The sequence below is a fragment of the Amblyomma mixtum genome, chromosome 9 (genome assembly GCF_055824585.1).
Source record: "Amblyomma mixtum isolate Tamu chromosome 9, ASM5582458v1, whole genome shotgun sequence".
NCBI lineage: Eukaryota > Metazoa > Arthropoda > Arachnida > Ixodida > Ixodidae > Amblyomma > Amblyomma mixtum.
In genome coordinates, this window is record NC_143020.1 from 107,155,302 (window position 1) to 107,171,996 (window position 16,695).

At 46.0% G+C, this 16,695-nt stretch overlaps 2 protein-coding genes across 5 annotated transcripts in view; one reads left to right on the forward strand and one right to left on the reverse strand.

The window, feature by feature from the left end:
* Positions 1-16,695, forward strand: part of LOC149330582 (lysosomal acid lipase/cholesteryl ester hydrolase-like) — a 181,500-nt gene that overhangs the window by 61,902 nt on the left and 102,903 nt on the right. The window lies entirely within an intron of this gene.
* On the reverse strand, positions 7,137-13,631 carry LOC149330586 (juvenile hormone acid O-methyltransferase-like). 2 transcript variants are annotated; one of them, XM_089559897.1, is made up of 5 exons: positions 13,512-13,631; positions 11,934-12,027; positions 9,652-10,349; positions 9,078-9,234; positions 7,137-7,519 (listed from the first exon to the last, which is right to left on the reverse strand). In XM_089559897.1, the coding sequence occupies exons 3-5, from the start codon at positions 10,246-10,248 to the stop codon at positions 7,455-7,457; spliced, it is 819 nt and encodes a 272-aa protein (XP_089416023.1). In that variant the 5' UTR covers positions 10,249-10,349; positions 11,934-12,027; positions 13,512-13,631; the 3' UTR covers positions 7,137-7,454. The 2 variants fall into 2 exon arrangements, with proteins under 2 accessions (XP_089416023.1, XP_089416022.1); XM_089559896.1 differs by having other exon boundaries at positions 7,137-7,524; positions 13,512-13,629.

A 16,695-nucleotide genomic window follows, 5' to 3' on the forward strand; every position in this document is an offset into this window, starting at 1 on the left:
GTCCCATCATGGCCGCGGCGTCCGAATTTCGATGGAGGTGAAATTCTAGAGGCCCGTGTGCTGTGCGATGTCAGTGCGCGATAAAGAATCCCAGGTGGTCGAAATTTCCGGAGCCCTTCTCTACGGCGTCCCTCATAGCCTTAGTCGCTTTGGAACCTTAACCCCCATAAACCAAACCAAACCAAACTCTGTCTATTTTCAGGGCAGCTTTCAACTCAGAAATTGCCTTCTATCGTTGACGGTAGTGTGCTAACTGTGAGTTTAACTGCGTTAATTGGCTTACTAGGGATAATATACACACTTCAGTAATATATGTCTGTAAGTAATGGTACGGTTTCTACTGCTGTTTCCGGCTTTTTTTTTTTTGCGCGGATTTCAGCTCTAATAGCGCACAGCTTGTGCCGCACATTTATTTTGCTGGTGGGTTTCGACGGCTTTCATAGTTATATACTAATAAACTTTTTTGAGAGTTTTTGCATGCAGCACATTCACTGCGTACGCTATATCTCCCGATATGTTGGAGAGTACCTGTGACGCAAATTAACCAGCAGCGGGTCCGATGGAAGCGCACTGAGGCAGGGCTGGCAGCTTAGGAGACCTTGTATTTCGTGCTTTAAAATCACTGTTGAAGCCAGCGGATGTGGTAATATATCTGTGCTGTGCTCCAATAAAGTATTTTCTTGCTAAGTAGTGTAACAAAAGCTGCTTCTAGTGCAGCATGCATACGGCTATGTTGCTTAATTTGCGGATGCCAACGACTCGCAGGCGGTCGAGGGGTACAGTTCAGCCACAAGAATTTCCACACGGAAATGTATGTGACGTCAACGCGGCAATATACGTATTTCCTTTCGTTTGCTTTCTAGCTTATACAAGCGTCATTTTCAGTGTATGTACTACCCTCTTTGACCTGAGAAATCTATAATGTAGCGTTGTAATTCCTTGAATGTGGACATTTAAGGACATAAAACTGAATGGCAACAGAAAGTCCTTGTGGGCTAAGTAATAAAAAATAGTGAAAAAAAAAACTAAACTGATATGTCGTATAGACTTATTTAAATGCGTCTTTAGTGTCTTCAAGATTCAGCGAGTTTTCAGTTGCCGGACTTCGTATAAATATTGGGTCAGTGAAGGTGAAGCTCTGGTTTGTTTGCGGTAGGGTAGGTACGCAAAAAAGCTTCAAGTTCTCAAGCTCCCAAAAGCGTCGATAGTGTTGCTTCTTAAGCTGTAAAAAGTTAATGGGGATCAATTGAATTGTTTCGGAGGAAATGAGATAGCGTTATCCTAACACTTTCCGATGTATTTCAATTCTGAGTCCATTGTCCTTCACTTTCCAATATCAGCCAATTCTTGTATTCCGTGCTCCCTTGTATACATGTCTGGACTGATAGGTTTCACTACGACGCTTATTGAACAGAGTAGTGTAATGCTCTTTTCAGCGCAACCTTCTTAGAACCTTTTAGCGGTGGGCAGTAGCTGGAAAAGTATTTGTGCTGTACCCTTCAAGAGGGTTAGAATACAACGAATAGGACGTCGGCGCTACGAACTGAACCGAAGGAAACAAAACGTGTGCCTCGTATATGCCGAGCACTAGTGACACGTTCCTCTGCTGACACTTGTTTTAGTTTGCGCAAGGGATATGAGAGTAAAACAGCCATGATCTACGGCACTTGCCACAAGAGGAATGTTGCTTGTGTTTTAGAGATAGCCGCCTTTCAGCTTTGTTGCTTTTTGCGAGTGGGTCTGCGGCATGCACCGTGAGTGACATGTCTCCCGTGGCAGATTTGACTGTTTTAATGGACTCGCCCTCTAATCAGAGAAACAAATGCCTCGTAGCGTAGTGGTTACTATGGGGATGTTTTTCCACTGTACCTTTTATTAGCTCGAGTGAAAGCTGCAACGCATCGAGGTACAGTCTTTGTCAAAAGTAACCAGGCTGCATGGTTTGCTTCTAGCTTGTATAGTGGAACCCTTGTGGCTTTCTTAAATATCGGAAGGTGTTGGAAGGTAAGAAGACCCCCATTCCTTACCTTTAACGACCATTTCAGCTTCAGGGAAGCTGTAAGGGCTCCACTGTACGAGCTAGAAGCAAACCATGCAGCCTGGTTACTTTTGACAAAGACTGTACAAAAAAAGGAGACGGTGACGGGGAAATGGCGCTCCGGGTTGTGTTTCAGTGTGCTCGGCTGGATGCAAAAAGTGCAGCTTAACGCGATAGTGTTAGATTCCGTTGTCCAGAAAATCCTTTACCGGCGTCGGCGTAAAGATCGAAATGCCACGAGCATCAATCCGGCAGGTGGTGCTCAGAGAGCAACCCAGGAGGCAGGTGGGGCCACCTAGGTCACGTGATTTGGCAGCGTCATCACAACCTGACCACCTGACAGTGTGCAAACTGCCCATCGTGGAAGGTGGTAGTCAAATTAGTGATTGGTCGCTCGAGATGAGCAACATCGGCCGCACAAGGCCCACCATCTGGAGCACCTGCCATCGCAGGGCAGTGGCGCATCGCTTAACCACTACACCACTGCGCCAGGAGAGGACTCCCAGGTATCTATGAATGTAAAGTACAGAATGACCTTCTGCATTTATGGGAGTTAACCTAATATGCTATCGCGTCATACTCTTAAGGTAAAGCCTAAGTGTCCCCTAAATTTTTTTACTCGTCTTTACAATTCTCTCGAGAGCCACTGGTTGCCAACCTGAAGCAGAACACGGTTCCTTGTCCTGTCTCACTCGTCTCTTATGCCTTGCTTCTTGCTATTTTCTTTCAATCGTGCACCAACAGTTTGCATTCGCATTTAGCTGTCGTTTTAATGCTGATGATATTGCCGATGTATACGTAACCTGCGACTTTGCGGTTTCTGAAACCAGAATCGATGCCGTGAAAGATTGCAGCAAATGGGAAGTAAAAAGGCGCGATATTCTTCGAACGTAAGGTCCACAGTGGACTTTCTTCCGAGCAAATGACGTCAGATACGTTCCGTTTTAAAGCTAAATAAAAATTTCGGCGCAGTTTGAGTGCTTTACAATGAGACAACGCTGCTACGAATAGAGTGAAACTTATCTCACAAAACGATAAAGTCTGAAGGACTGGTTTTCAGATTCGTCTATCGAAGCGCAGGATACAGCCCTGTCACAGGTCTATTAAGGCGAAAGCCTTTAATGTCTCATCGTTGTAAGCAGCAGTTGTCGACAGAAATGTCACGCTTTTCAATTGGTCGAAACAGCCGTGACGTCACAGCGCGCATTTTTCAAATGGGGCCAATTGTACTTTGGCTAGTAACCATGCAACCAACTGAAGGGATCGCATAGTGATGCTCCAAGTCAGTGGGACTGAGCTTAGTTCATTGCTTAATTACCTAATTGGCCTCATTAACTTTCTAGTCAGGCCATATAAATAAATAAAACCGAGTAGGAAATTGGTCGAGCTCGGGAATCGAACCCCGGTCTTCGGCGTGCGAGACGAGCATGCTATCCACTCGGCCATGCGAGCTCGATGGTTTGGAATCAACAAAGGCACGTCTAATGAATGCGGTGTCTTCGCTCACTCCCATCCTCCTCCTTTCCCTTCCGGCGAGGTTTAGGTGTCCACCGAGATATGAGAGACAGATACATTTCCTTTCCTCAAAAACCAATTTACCGACGAGCGAGGCGTAGAACCGAATGGGCAATGGCGTTCTCTGGACTCCCTGGCAGCGTTGCAAGATGCTGTCGCGTTCCACTCTAAGAGGCGAAGCTTAACATCTTAACCACACATCAGTGACCATACTTTAAGTCAAAAAATTGCCTCCCCCTGAATTTTGACGGGTGTTCACCGAGATATGTGAGAAAGTTACTGCGTAATTTCCTTTCCTCAAATACAAGTTTCATTTTCTTCATTACGGGCACTCTTTGTCTCCTTTCACTCCCACTTCCTCCCTTCCTCTACGGTGCGGTTCAAGTGTCCACCGAGATGACAGAGAATTACTGCGTCATTTCCTTTCCTCAAAAAGCGTTGCGTTCAAAGGGCAAGGCATCGCGCCGAACGGGTGGTGGCGTTCCGTGGACTCCCTGGCAGCGCTACAACACGCTGTCGCGTTCCACTCCTAAAGGCGAAGCTTAAGCGTCATTAATTAGCAGTTAATTAGTATTCAGGCATTAATCACTAATTAACCATTAATTAGTGATTTGTCATAACGCTTAGTAATTGGTACTCAATTATATGTGACGCCACCAGTGCCACAGAAGCAGCGAAAGTGGTGCGGAAAACGCTTTCACCTCTACACACTTTAGACAAAGTGCCCCCTGAATTTTTTCTTCTCAGACAGAGAACAGCCGGACAGTAAGGAAAAAAACTTGCTTGGGAGAACTTACGTTTCGTGTAGTGGAGGAAAAGTGTCTGTCGGTTATAGTTTGTAACCGCTTTAAGATACGACGAACCCATGTACTCTAAAAATTAGTGAAGCACTACGAACTGGACTACACGTCGCAGAATATTGGCGTGCACGAACTAGGCCTTGTTAGTCCTGCTTGTTCAGTCTACACAAAACGTATTAGATGAAGAGAGCTTTCCACTATTGCACTTGTCAAAAGAGGAATGTTACCCTAATTGCGAAACGAGAGCCAGCAGCATCTCACTGTCCTGCTTTTGCATAGCGGTCCCGCTGCAATTCTATTCAATGAAATGCCTTCAGTCACAGACAACAGATGGTCAATAAACTCGCCATCTGATAAAGAAAATAAATGCGCCACACTTCAGTCACTGCAATATACATCCTTTCACCGTTTCAAACCTTATCTTGCCAGGATCGAAATGTCGGTCGGGCACCTGTAACTGGGAGCTTGGAACCCTGACAGTTGTCACTGGGCAAACCGTGAGCGTATCATGGCTTCAATAAACCATGACGTGAGGGAGCTGCTGGGTGGACTGCACGGTGTCGAGGTTATGAGTAGCGCTATTTTCTCATTTGACCTCTTCTAAAAAAGGCAACCAAGCTAGGGTGTTCAGTTGGATAAATTCTTCTCGGAAAAACATTAATGTGCCGGCACTTGCATCTGATTTTGTGACGGGCAGATTTACGGGACCTTAGGTGCAAAGTTTAAAGGGATCACGATATTTTGGCGCATTTACTCTCCAGTACTGGCGGAATTCAATTCAGCGGAAGCAGACATGAACGAGGTATTAAACGCACCAATAGAAACCCGGCTTATTGATGCGGTAACAACGCTGACACATGGGAAAAGGAAAACATCAATGGGAAGGGCGCAAATCTAGGTAGCATGGTAAAGCAGAATAAATTACTAATGATTGGGCGTATTCTTGATTAGTGCATGAACGAGGGGAGTAGAAATAAAATATTTTCGTGGTCAGCGACAGTGTAAACAGCCTCCGCATTACCTTCGGCCATCATGGATGTCGCACATGCGATGCAACTGGCTTATGTGTATTTCAAAAATTCCGCATACAACTCCTTTTATTGTTTGTTTATTTTTTTATCAAAATACTCATAGGCATCCACCCAAGCGCAGCCATACGGCTACAAAGGAAAGCTATACAGTTTCCACAAATTTACTCCGCCGTGGGGGATTCCCCTAAACATTTGACCAACTTCTTTTATTGACATAGCTTTTAGCGAATCATGTAACCTAAATGAGTTCAAAGAGATGAGGGAGTTCGTAGGAAAGTAAGTTGTACGTTTGCTCTCAATATAAAAGAGAGGCTGCCCTGAGCCAAGAACAAAATTTTAGGGAACCTTTGCTTGAGGTTGGTAAGTAAATATTTTTGGCTGTTGAGTATCAAAAGCTGGCACCGGAACTTGCTCGGTAGGTGCACGCCAAATTGATCGAAAGAGGCAAAATTGCTCGCGGTTTTGTTAAGTGTACCATAGATCAGATTTGTTTTACTTAAAATGTTTTGAAATTTTTAACACTAAGGTTTCTGAAATGGAAAATCGCGTTTTTCGGCATTGCATTGCCAGAAGTGTAGCACATCAGGATTCAGCTAAGACACGCTATCTAGTAGGCTGTTTAACTAATATTGACTGTGACTGCCCTCGTTTTGAGCGAGAGCGCGCTTTTCTAATTGCTACTCTGTACCGCTTGGACTCGCGTCCTTTAACTGAGTCAAACGTTCTGGGGCCTTGGACACAACCTTCCTCACAAAGGAAAGCGGTGAAAGCGCTCCTGCGATTCTTAAGGGACTCGGGGTTGTATTCCCGTCTATAATCTTTAAGTTTTCAGTGCGCGCCCTCTGTCCCCGTGACATAGTGGTCGCTGGACACTTAGAAAACTCATTTCATTGCTGCTCTTTTTCCTTTTTTTCCTCTTTGTTCCCCTCCCCAAGTGTAGGGTAGCCAACTGGGCATCGCCTGGTTAACCTCCCTGCCTTTCCGTCCTTTTTTTCTCTCTCTCTCTCTTTTGCTTTTTAACTACTATTGTAACCCTCTTTATTTACTGTGAGGCGAGTAGCTCACCGCAAGCAATATCCATATCAGTTTTTAGACTTTCCAAAACGTCGCCGTGGCGGCTGCACACATTTTGGCTATGTCCACAAATTGCGTCCGCTGGAGGGGTTGCTTTGCCTGCAAGCATCTCGAATGAGCATATATTTTGGCGCAATGTAGTCAAAATTTCTTGGGCCACAGCGCCGAGGGTAACTGCGTTTTCGAAATTCTAAAAACTGATATCACTTACGATGGCATCTTGAAGTGAACAGCGCAATCTGAAACATGTAGCAGCACTAAGAATGAGACGAACACAACGCTTAAGCCTACTTTGCGTGTTTGAGATGGCCCTGTTCATTTCATTATGCTTGAATATAAACGAGACCACCAAAACGTGTCAACTTATCGGGACGCTCTTCAATAAATAAGGAAGCTAACAGTAACTCTGAAGAAGTTAAGTATTCAGCATCAGTTAACCATCGCACTAGTTAGCACGTCTTGGCTGTATTTTGATGCGTTACGCCACTGAAAATGCTACGCGGAAAAAAGCGATCACCTAACCACAGAAACCTACTCTTTTTTAAATCGCAGAATATCCCAGGTGAAGCATACGGTATGTAGGTGCCTAACTGGCATGTAGTTTATTTTTGGTTTGTTTGCGTTCACAGAGCAATACTACGCTCTAGTTGCAATAATATCACAAGGGGGAACCACATAGCTCATTATGATAGCTTTTATTCATTTCTTGACTTCTAACACGCTAGAAGACCGCTGAACTCGTTGAAGGCAAATCCGGCTTCATGCGGAAAAGAATGCAGCTTATCATCTACTTCCTTAGTTGTTTTCTAATTACTGAATATGCCTCGCTTAGAACTAAGCGACACACATTCACCAACTCTTCACTAAACAATTCTCAGTTGCCTCTGAACCTGAGCAATCTAGAAGTCGGCTAATTTGCAAGCCTTGATTATGATAGTTTTGTACGACGAATGGTCCGTGTTCGGTGCATGAACCTTGAGTGCCAACTCAGTGACGTCAGCAACCAGCTGAGGTTTTTCTTCCTCGGTCACGACGTTCATGATGGGTACGATCGCTATATGCTTTGCTTGGAAGAGAGAAAAATAAGGGAGAATTCACGTTACAAAAACAGAAATAATTACCGTGGCTGAAGGTTTATTAGAGCAAAAATTTGCAGATAATTGTGTCAGTCCTGCGGAGCAGGAACATTAACGCGTCAATATAAGGCTCTTGGTTGTGCAGTGGTTATTAGAATAAATAATAAGAATTAGCCTCCGCGTGATTTCATCTCTGTTTTGGGAATAAGACTATAACTCAACGAACTAAAGTTGAAATTTGTAGCAGCTGCGTCGAATTGGGCGCAATGTAAAGGAAATAGTCGGTGATAATAACCTCGTTATTTGGCTGGACACAAGCTGGAAGTCCATTCGCTGGGACAGATTATGAAGGCAAATACTGCTGCTAACGTTGGAATACGTATTCTCACTACTTATGTCCGAGTTCAGAAAATGCTACCTGAAAGGTATGCCGTAAAATTTTGCAGAGAGAATCAGTATTGTGTCTTGTTACTCTCAAACATGACTCTGCAGGCGTTGGTTCTCAGACGCAATGCACGTGGGTCACTTTTGCAGGAGAACTGGCAGCTAAGCCAAATTGCGTCACACTTTCAGTGTGGGCTAGTTGTCGAATGGCACTTCCTTTGCGCTGTCTCTGTGCAAGTCTAGATGGCGCAATATGTACCTAAAAGCATGAAATGCGGGCTTATCACGCCGTTGCCGCATTTCATATCGGTATTTCACAGCATTGTTTCATATCCGATGATTAGGTATGTCTGGCGTGGCCGTAATATTGTAGTTTGAAAGGGTCATTAAAAACAGATTGAGGTTGGCCTGCATCGAGGTAACATCCCGTTCTAATCACAAAAAGGTCACTGTAACCTAAACGGGAGAAATGAAACCCAGGTTATCACCACGACACGCCGATTTTCCAATGCAACTACGGTGATTTGAATTACTTTTTTTTTTCTGTCTTCGGCTGGGGACGTCGGAGGCAAGGTAATACGGTGATACCGCCATTCACTTTATATTGGGGATCACAGAGTCATTTTTATGATTAACTTCAGAAGATTGAACAGAGTTTTAGGAAAGAGATACACATTTTAATTAAAAATTTTGGACCACTAACTGCGTGTTTTAATGACGAACAAGCATCAAACATTTGATGGAGGAAAAATTCTAGAGGCCTGTGTACTGTGCGATGTCAGAGCACGTTAACGAACCCGAGGTGGCCGAAATTTCCAGAACTCTTCACTACGGCCTCCCTCATAGCCTGAGTTAATTCGGGACGTTAAACCACTGTAAACCATAAACCGTATACGCCGCCACACCGGAAAAAACAGTTCATTTGTTGCTAAGATGTAAGGTCAGGTGCATTGTTCTCAATTATGGGTATACGATGTGACACTGCATGGAATGCACTAATCTTGCTCCAGAGAATTTGAGGGGCTATACGTATGGTCCCTCGTCCAATGGGCGCGGTTATATACCGCATCTGTACCAAGGTCCGCTTTTGAGTGCCGCAAAGAGCGACTAAATGACTTTTCAAAGACGCAAGGCCTGAAAAAGAAAGACAAGAACTCACCTATGTTTTCCTGCAAGGTTCCGTTGTCGAATACACCAGAGCGAGAAGTCTCCAAGGTGCTGGGAACAAGCCCAGCATCAGTGAGCCACTTGGACATGGTGGTAATCACCTCACTGTCGCTCATTCCTTCCGTCTCAGGAATGAACTTCTTCAGTTGCTGAAATGACACCCACCCGACACTAGTTTATAACGGTTTCTGGCAGGCAGCTATAACCAGTGGCGTTGGCAAAACATTTTATATTGCAGAGGTAATTTTGGATGTTCGCCGCGATAGGCGTGCATAATGGCGGCGTCGGAAACTAAAACCATTTTCCCAGATTTCCGTGGCTTCGTTCATCTAGAGGCAGAAATAGTGTATGGTGCGGACGCAGGGCAACCCCCCCCCCCCCCCCCCCCCCCCCGCCTCCCGCAAGAGGAACCCGAGTTAGCGTTTGTTCAGGTCATTTTCCTTTCTGGATCAGCACAATTTCGAAAGCCGGCCACCCCTTTCTTCTTCAAATCGCAAAATGCGCAATGCGCCCAACAAGCCGCTTAAATTTGATGTAGCTGCACTTTTGAGTCGATTAAAACCTACCTGCGTGTACTTAGCCCAGCGGTCCATTTTGGCTAGCTGCTTCCAGACGGGAATGCATTGATGCGAGGCGTAGCTGGCAATTAGACACTCTCCAGACCTCTTCAACAGCCTCGCGATGTTCTTCAAACCCTTCGCCTGGTCCACCAACCAATGAAAGCAGAAGAACGAGTAGACTCGGTCAAATTGGCCGAATTCGGAGAGAAACGCTTCCACGTCGCCTCCTATGTCCAGTTGATGGAAGTCCAGGCTGCACTGAGTCGAGTGTCTTCGGGCGTAGTCGACCATCTCCGAAGAAGAGTCGATGCCGACCAGCCTACGGCACGGCAGGCAGCGGGGAAGGAGGCCGTCGCGCGTGAAATCGCCCGTGCCGCATCCGACGTCTAGGTACTGGTGCGTGCTGCACTCCTGTACCTTGAAGGTCGGTTGAAAGACGTCTAATAATCTGCGGTTGTAAATGGCGTGGGAGCTGTTGTTTTCGGCGTACAGCTGAGGCTGTAGCTGCGGCGTGTTCGGGACGGTCATCTCGGAGAAAAACCTGACGCCAGGTGTACGCACGGTGGCAAGACGGTATGTCTTGTGCCATAGAGAAAGCGCCATGACTTTTTGCGTCGAATGAATCGTCTCTCAGAGCTTCAGGCAATGGGGGGGGGGAAGTCGGTGACTACAGTTTTCACCTTGCGTGCGGCTGCTTACTGCTCCTGTGAAAAGAAAAATTAAAAGGCGGTTTAGCATGGCTTTGCGCGGAAAATCGTGCTGTAGCAGTAGTTACGGTGAGCTCTTAAGATCCTTACGTGCGAAAGGCATTTGACCTAAAGGCCTTTACCGCAAAGGCCTTCTATCAATAGGCTTCTACCTAAAGGCATTTAACTTGAAGGCCTTCACCGTGGTGAAAGCCTTCCAGGTGTACACAATGGGCAGGTTGCCCAGAACCCGGTAGGAAGGTGGATCTCCTGCCACAAAGGAGGCTTTAAGAGCGCAGTACGTTGGCAGTAGGTATGCGCGAAATCTGGAAGTGCGCATAGTATTGCTGTCGTACTTAAAAATTTGCGGCAGTAGAAAATCTAAAGGCGGCTGAAGTAAAAAGCATGGAGAAATTCTGTGTTGAATGGCCGCCTGACCTCCTCTGTTAACGTTCCGTGCTGAAAACAGAACTAACAATAAAAAAAGGTTCAAAAGCAATGAGTATGCTGCGGCGTTTTTTTTTTGTTTGTTTGACAGGCCATCGTGGACAGTAGCCGCGAAGTGTAATTCGCAAACTTGTCTGCACGGTAAGTGCACATGCGCTCCATTTCTATACCTCTGAAGAGGAGTATCATGATGATGATGATCATCATCATCATCTTGATGATGATGATGGAGATGAGTATAGTAAAGCCGTTATAGCACGGCACAGAACAGTTGGTTGGTGTCGATGCAGATCGTGGTGGTGGTTTTCTTCCAAACTGGCTCGGTCATTGACGTTCATCAACCTTGAGCAGGTTCAGTAGGTGTCGCGAATACATCGTGCTGAGCCATATATGCTGTAAGCGATCTCCGCGTCCCATTCCGTAGACACTAGGTGATGGCCAAAATATCTCTCTTACGACTCTGTCAAGGGCTTTTTTCTACGTGTAAGCGGCGCCAACGTTGCGATAGCGGCAAGCGAAAACAAAAGCAGCCTGCTGAATGCTTGGCGAAAGGACAAAAATAACAAAGAATGGCTGAGGCTTAGCTAAGGTTAAGCCTAGTCAGATGCGAAGCATATTGATGGCTAGGCTTGGTAATACATGGCTTTCCTTCGTTGACTTTCATCCCGCTCTTCATCGGTCTCTGTGGCACGCTGAAGCTTTCGCTTCTCGTTCAAATCAGCCCTGCTTCTAGGCGGCATCCCAACACCTGGCCGCCTCGTAAGTGCCCGGAGAGCGAGGCAAGCTCAGCTTTATACCGCTGCTGTAGCGTCACGTGGTCATCCGCCGCGCCTCTGATGTGGAGCCTCCACCGCCGCGGCCGACCGCGCGAGCCGGCAGCCCATCTCTCCTCTGCTGTGACGTCATGTTGTCACGTGGTGTCACGTGGTCACGCTCAAGGTCAATGGTAGCTCCACCGCCGCGCTCGACGGGCTGTAGTGTAGCTCTAGTAATATGCTTCGCATAAAAATTGGGAGCTGCAAGGCAGTTCATTGGCAAAGTAGCGCACTGTGGTTACGTGTTTCAAAGCTCAAGGTAGGGTTTAGTGGGATTTGGATACACTTCGAAGAGAGCTGTACGGTGGGCTTATATAGAGCGTTTTTAGGAAGCACTTACCTGAAATTTGGCCGTAGAAGAGGCGTGTGGGGCGACAGTGTTCGACAGCTTTGGAATATGAAAGAATCCTTTGAGACTAAAGGTGGAGTGCGTTCTGAAAAGAGCACCGAGCAAGGAGATATTTACCAAGAAAGGGTGGGCTTTAGTGGCGCAATCGTGCTCCTGCTTGCTCTCTCTTCACAAAATGTGCATGATGAACTGAGCTACCAGATACGGCACTTGCCACAAGAGGAACGTTGCACTGATTGTGACGTTAGCCGCGTTCTTATTTGTCGTTTTTTCGAACTAGTTTTGCGACATGTGCGCTGAGTGATGTGTTTGCTATCAGTCATTCTAGTGTGATCAAAAAACATGCCCTCGAATGAGGAAAAAAAGGCCCTTGTAACTTCGTAAATAGAACGAAACTTTTATGTCCATTTACCTTCACGTCGACACGAGTGAAATACTGCGAGGGATTTTAATCAGAGTCTTTTGAACCCTGACAAGCTTCGGTGGGCGTAATTTGCTGATGTCCAGATTACAAAATAGTGATCGCTGGGGAATGACGCTGTGCTACAGTGTGTTCGAGCGGATGTGAAGAGCCCTGTTTTTCCTTTCATCCCTTCTTTGAAGAGCCGCCAAAAATATTTGATATATGTGCATTTTACAATACCTTTCATGTAACAAATTTTTAGGGCGTGCGACTGATTTACAGTTACTTGATAGGTGGGTATAAATAGAAGGTAGGCGTGAGCCCGTTGATAATATTCTACATGAGTTTCATCGTCATAAGCCTAATTAAACCCAGTGCAGTACAATTGCCTCTCTCATATTCCTCCAATCAACCGTGTCTTCTGCCAGTTGTGGCCACTTTATGCACGAATACCCCCTAATTCATCCGTCCACAACGCTTTCTGCCGTCCTTTGCCACACTTGTCTTCGCTTAGAATCCACTTCTATACCGTAAGTGTCCGCATTCGCATCGCACGTCTTGCCCAGGCCTATTTCTTCTTGAATTCAACTAGCACGTCATCAGTTGACGTTTGCTCCCTGACCCAGTATGCTTCCTCCACGGCTCTGTTGATGTTGCGCATCTATCGTTTTCTTTTCCATTCCTCGCTGCCATGTCCTCAACATAATTTCAAGCCTTTTTTTTTGGCCACGGACTCAGCGAAGCCTAAGTATGCTGGAAGGCAAACCGGTCCGTTATTATTGTGGCAGGGCCGATGCATCGGTCAGGAAAGCGTTGCCGAGGACGGAAGAAATTGGGTGGAACGGTGAGCTAAAAAAAATGTATGCAGGGATGGGTCGTAACCATTATTGATGCGTGGAATGTAGTTTGAGGAATTAGTTAGATTAGTTAGGTTAGTTGGTAACATTAGGTTAGGTTTAAGACGTTTGAGAAAGGAAAGGCGCTCTAATTGTGTCACTCTCGGTGTACTCTTGAACTGCACCGGATTCGAGGGGGCGAAGAGTGCTCTGCTGCGCTCTGGTGTAGACTCTCCGCTACGGCTGGTGATGGATATATCGCTTGTATACTAGATGCTACACATACCAGAACTTGTCCTCAGTATTTCTACTCAAGGACTCCTAACTTACTTTTTTTGGATGATCAGCCAGAGTACTTGGGTTCGATTCCAGCAGCGGCGGCCTCGTGCACAATGAAGGCGAGACGCAAATAGGCGCCCATGTGCTGTGCGATGTCAGCGCTCGTTAAAGATCCCCAGGTGGTCGAAATTATTCCGGTGTCCACCATTAACTGAGTGAATTACTGCGGCCTTCAGTTAAAAAAAAAACAAATGTTTAGCTTTTTTAGGGGGGATTCCTTTATGCCATTTTTATTCTACTTTTTGACAAGGTTACCACGGTGAGGTATTCATGTTCACGGGTAGACTCATTAAGGTCTGAACACAATCATGGGGAAACGAAAGTATGCGGAACTATTTTACGCTTGAATTGGCCGCCAAAACTCATTATATACTCGTCATGCACTTGTTTTTTTTATTTTAGCATAATTTTACTTTAATTTTCTATCTTGTTTCATGTGACGGGGGTGTCACTTCTAGCCTTTGGCTTGCTGTACCAATCGAGCGGTCTCTTAAAACTGTTTAAACAATTCAACTACGACCGGACAGGACTGAGCAGTTGGCACATGAATCCCATTAATTATGTAACTCTGAGTCGGGCATGTCGAGCCGAGAGAGCATTGCCACATGTGCTTCGGTTGGGGACAGCGACAGAAAATAAACACGTGCGCATGTCACGTTCCATAGGGACTCGAAGAGAAAATGTACAAGCGCATTTGTAAATGCATTGCGCATGGTAGGAATGCCGGTGGAAGCTGACTGAGAGCCGCATGCAACTTCGTTAACCTCGCCGCCGCCTCAACTCGACAGAATTACGTTTTACGTGTGTTGGGTTGGGTTAGGTTTTATGGCACATAGTCAACTCAGGTAGTCATGTGCCAAACTCGTATGACGTCACCCTCCTTTTGACGAAGAAGGAACGACTCCAGCGCCGCACATGTGCTCTTGTTCCTTCATGTGGGATAGCACTACCCCGCAGCATTACCCTTTCAGAGGAGGTTGTGCGTCGGAGGATCCGAGTCGGGTATCCATCACTCCGACCGTCACTTGGAACTGGTCTAAATTTCCAAAGCTTGCTTTCCCCCCCTGGGTGTTCTGTATGCCTATCCTGACAAGATAAGGCGGACTTACCCCACCTGCTGTTGGTCTGCCCCGCTCTGAAACCGACATTTTCGCCGCAGGCTTCTCGCAGACCGTTCTATATCTTATTATTTGGAAGAAGGAACCGCATCATCTGCCTCTCGTCGACTTCATTGCATCGGATAACTTTTTCTCATTCATACCACCGTCAAATTTTCTTCTGTCATATAACCGTTCCTTTTTATGGCTGGAAGCAGTGAAAACAGCTAAAGAATTTAGTTACTAAGTTAATATTATGTTTTCTCACTCGCCTTCCTGTACTTTCCTGCATTATCGAACACCTTGTACACCTACACCACTGGATTTGCTCAAACGCTAACAGGAGATTACCCGGACCGTGTGTACTTTGGGACATCTTCCTGGAACACTTATAAATCTGTAGATATCTGTAGAATATATCGTGCGTTAGAATAAATATGCCTATTATTGTTAAAACTATAATATTTGTATTACTTTTTTATTGGAGAAGCATGCTTTGTTGAGCCTGATCCTACATTCCTATGGTTTTCATGGTTCCTGTTTTCAGTTATTATTTTTGTGAGTCTAGGTTCGTGTTTAGACAACGTACAATTATAGGCATTTAAAATAAATTGATTTGTTCGAGACACTTCAATATGAAACCGACATTGATTCTTCCCTTTCAAGGGTCCTTGTGGTACGGCAAGTTTAAATCCACTGCACGCAATATGCCCCACGAATTAGCACGGCACGAAGCCACAACAGCCTCCGCGGCTGGCTAGTGACAAACGTTCTCGGCTATTGACCAGAAAAAAAACGCGGGTTTGATCCCGGCCCCTGCGGCCGCATTTCAATAGATACGAAATGCTAGAGGCCCGTATACTTGCGACGTCAGTGCACCTTAAAACACTCCAGGGGGTAGAAATTATCCGAAGCCCTCCACTACGGCGTCCCTCACAGCCTGGGTCGCATTGGGACGTTAAACCGCATAAATCAAAACCAATTCACAACAGCAAGTTGAGATACCTAGTGCATGAACTTTGTGTACTCGTGTGCCTTAGCAAGCGTCACTGTGTTACACGATGTTGCAGAAAAAAATTTGTTTCAAAAGGAAATGTGACGTCGCCATTCGCCTGTACAAAAAAAGCGTGGTACTAGAGAAGGCCTGTAAATTACATTTTATCGCTGATATGGGTATTCAGTCTTGAAAAACAGAATCAAGAGTTCATCGGCTGTGACTAGTTCATTACGGGGCTGGCTTCCATGTCTTTATTATTTTTGCTACCAGCACATGGCACTCGTTTTGGGCCCATATTCTACTCTTGCGATGTCACTGAAGCCTTGCCGTCACTGCAACCCGTTCTACTGAGCGCAATTCGTCTTTTTAAAATTTTTATCAGTGACCTCTCAGGAATGCCTGCACGTCGCTATAAACCCTGTAAATTTGATGGAGGCTCTCTTTACACGATATCGGCACTGTACACGACGCGGAGGCCTGGTGGCTAGAAAGTTCAATTTTAGACCGCGTTTAATAAGCGTCAGTCACAGTGCTAGGTCCCTGTAACTTGGATGTACACGCCTATCCGCGTTGAGCGGTACAAAAGAACCTGAAAGAATAAAGACGAAAAGGTTGAGGCATGCTTAACCTACAGCTCAAGCATGGCTGGCGGGAAGAACTGGAGCAGGCCGGTTTGGTCACATTTCACTTCAAACGTGACTGCCGTGGTGTTGCATGCGGGTCGAGTGCAGGACTTTATAGACGGACAGACAATAAACTTTACTAGTTGAATGGGTGGCGCTGAGGCCCTCATGTAACGCAGCAGGTCAACCCCGCCGAATGGCCAGGAGCTTATGAGCCTCAGGGACCCAGACATCCGGTTGGACCTGAAGGCCCGACTCGGAACAGTGAAGCGCTGACTTCCACTGCTCCTCGGTAGCGATTAAGGGGGGGGGGGGGGGGGGATCAGGACAATATGAGGTGGGATAGGGAACCGTGCTTAGCGCAGAATCTTCATGTGAAAGAGTAGAGGGTGGGGTATATGTGGTAGAGAACTTCGGGATTTGGGAAGGTGTGCGTTTGGAGCTGGTGCCTTTAGATT

Bases quoted from the DNA above. Each gene is read 5' to 3' on its own strand.
- LOC149330586 (XM_089559896.1), bottom strand. From the start codon at position 10,248: ATGGCGCTTTCTCTATGGCACAAGACATACCGTCTTGCCACCGTGCGT. The intron at 9,235-9,651 runs GTAGGTTTTAAT...GTGTCATTTCAG, and splicing joins GCTGGGCTAAGTACACGCAG to CAACTGAAGAAGTTCATTCC. The intron at 7,525-9,077 runs GTGAGTTCTTGT...CTCTCTTCCAAG, and splicing joins AACCTTGCAGGAAAACATAG to CAAAGCATATAGCGATCGTA.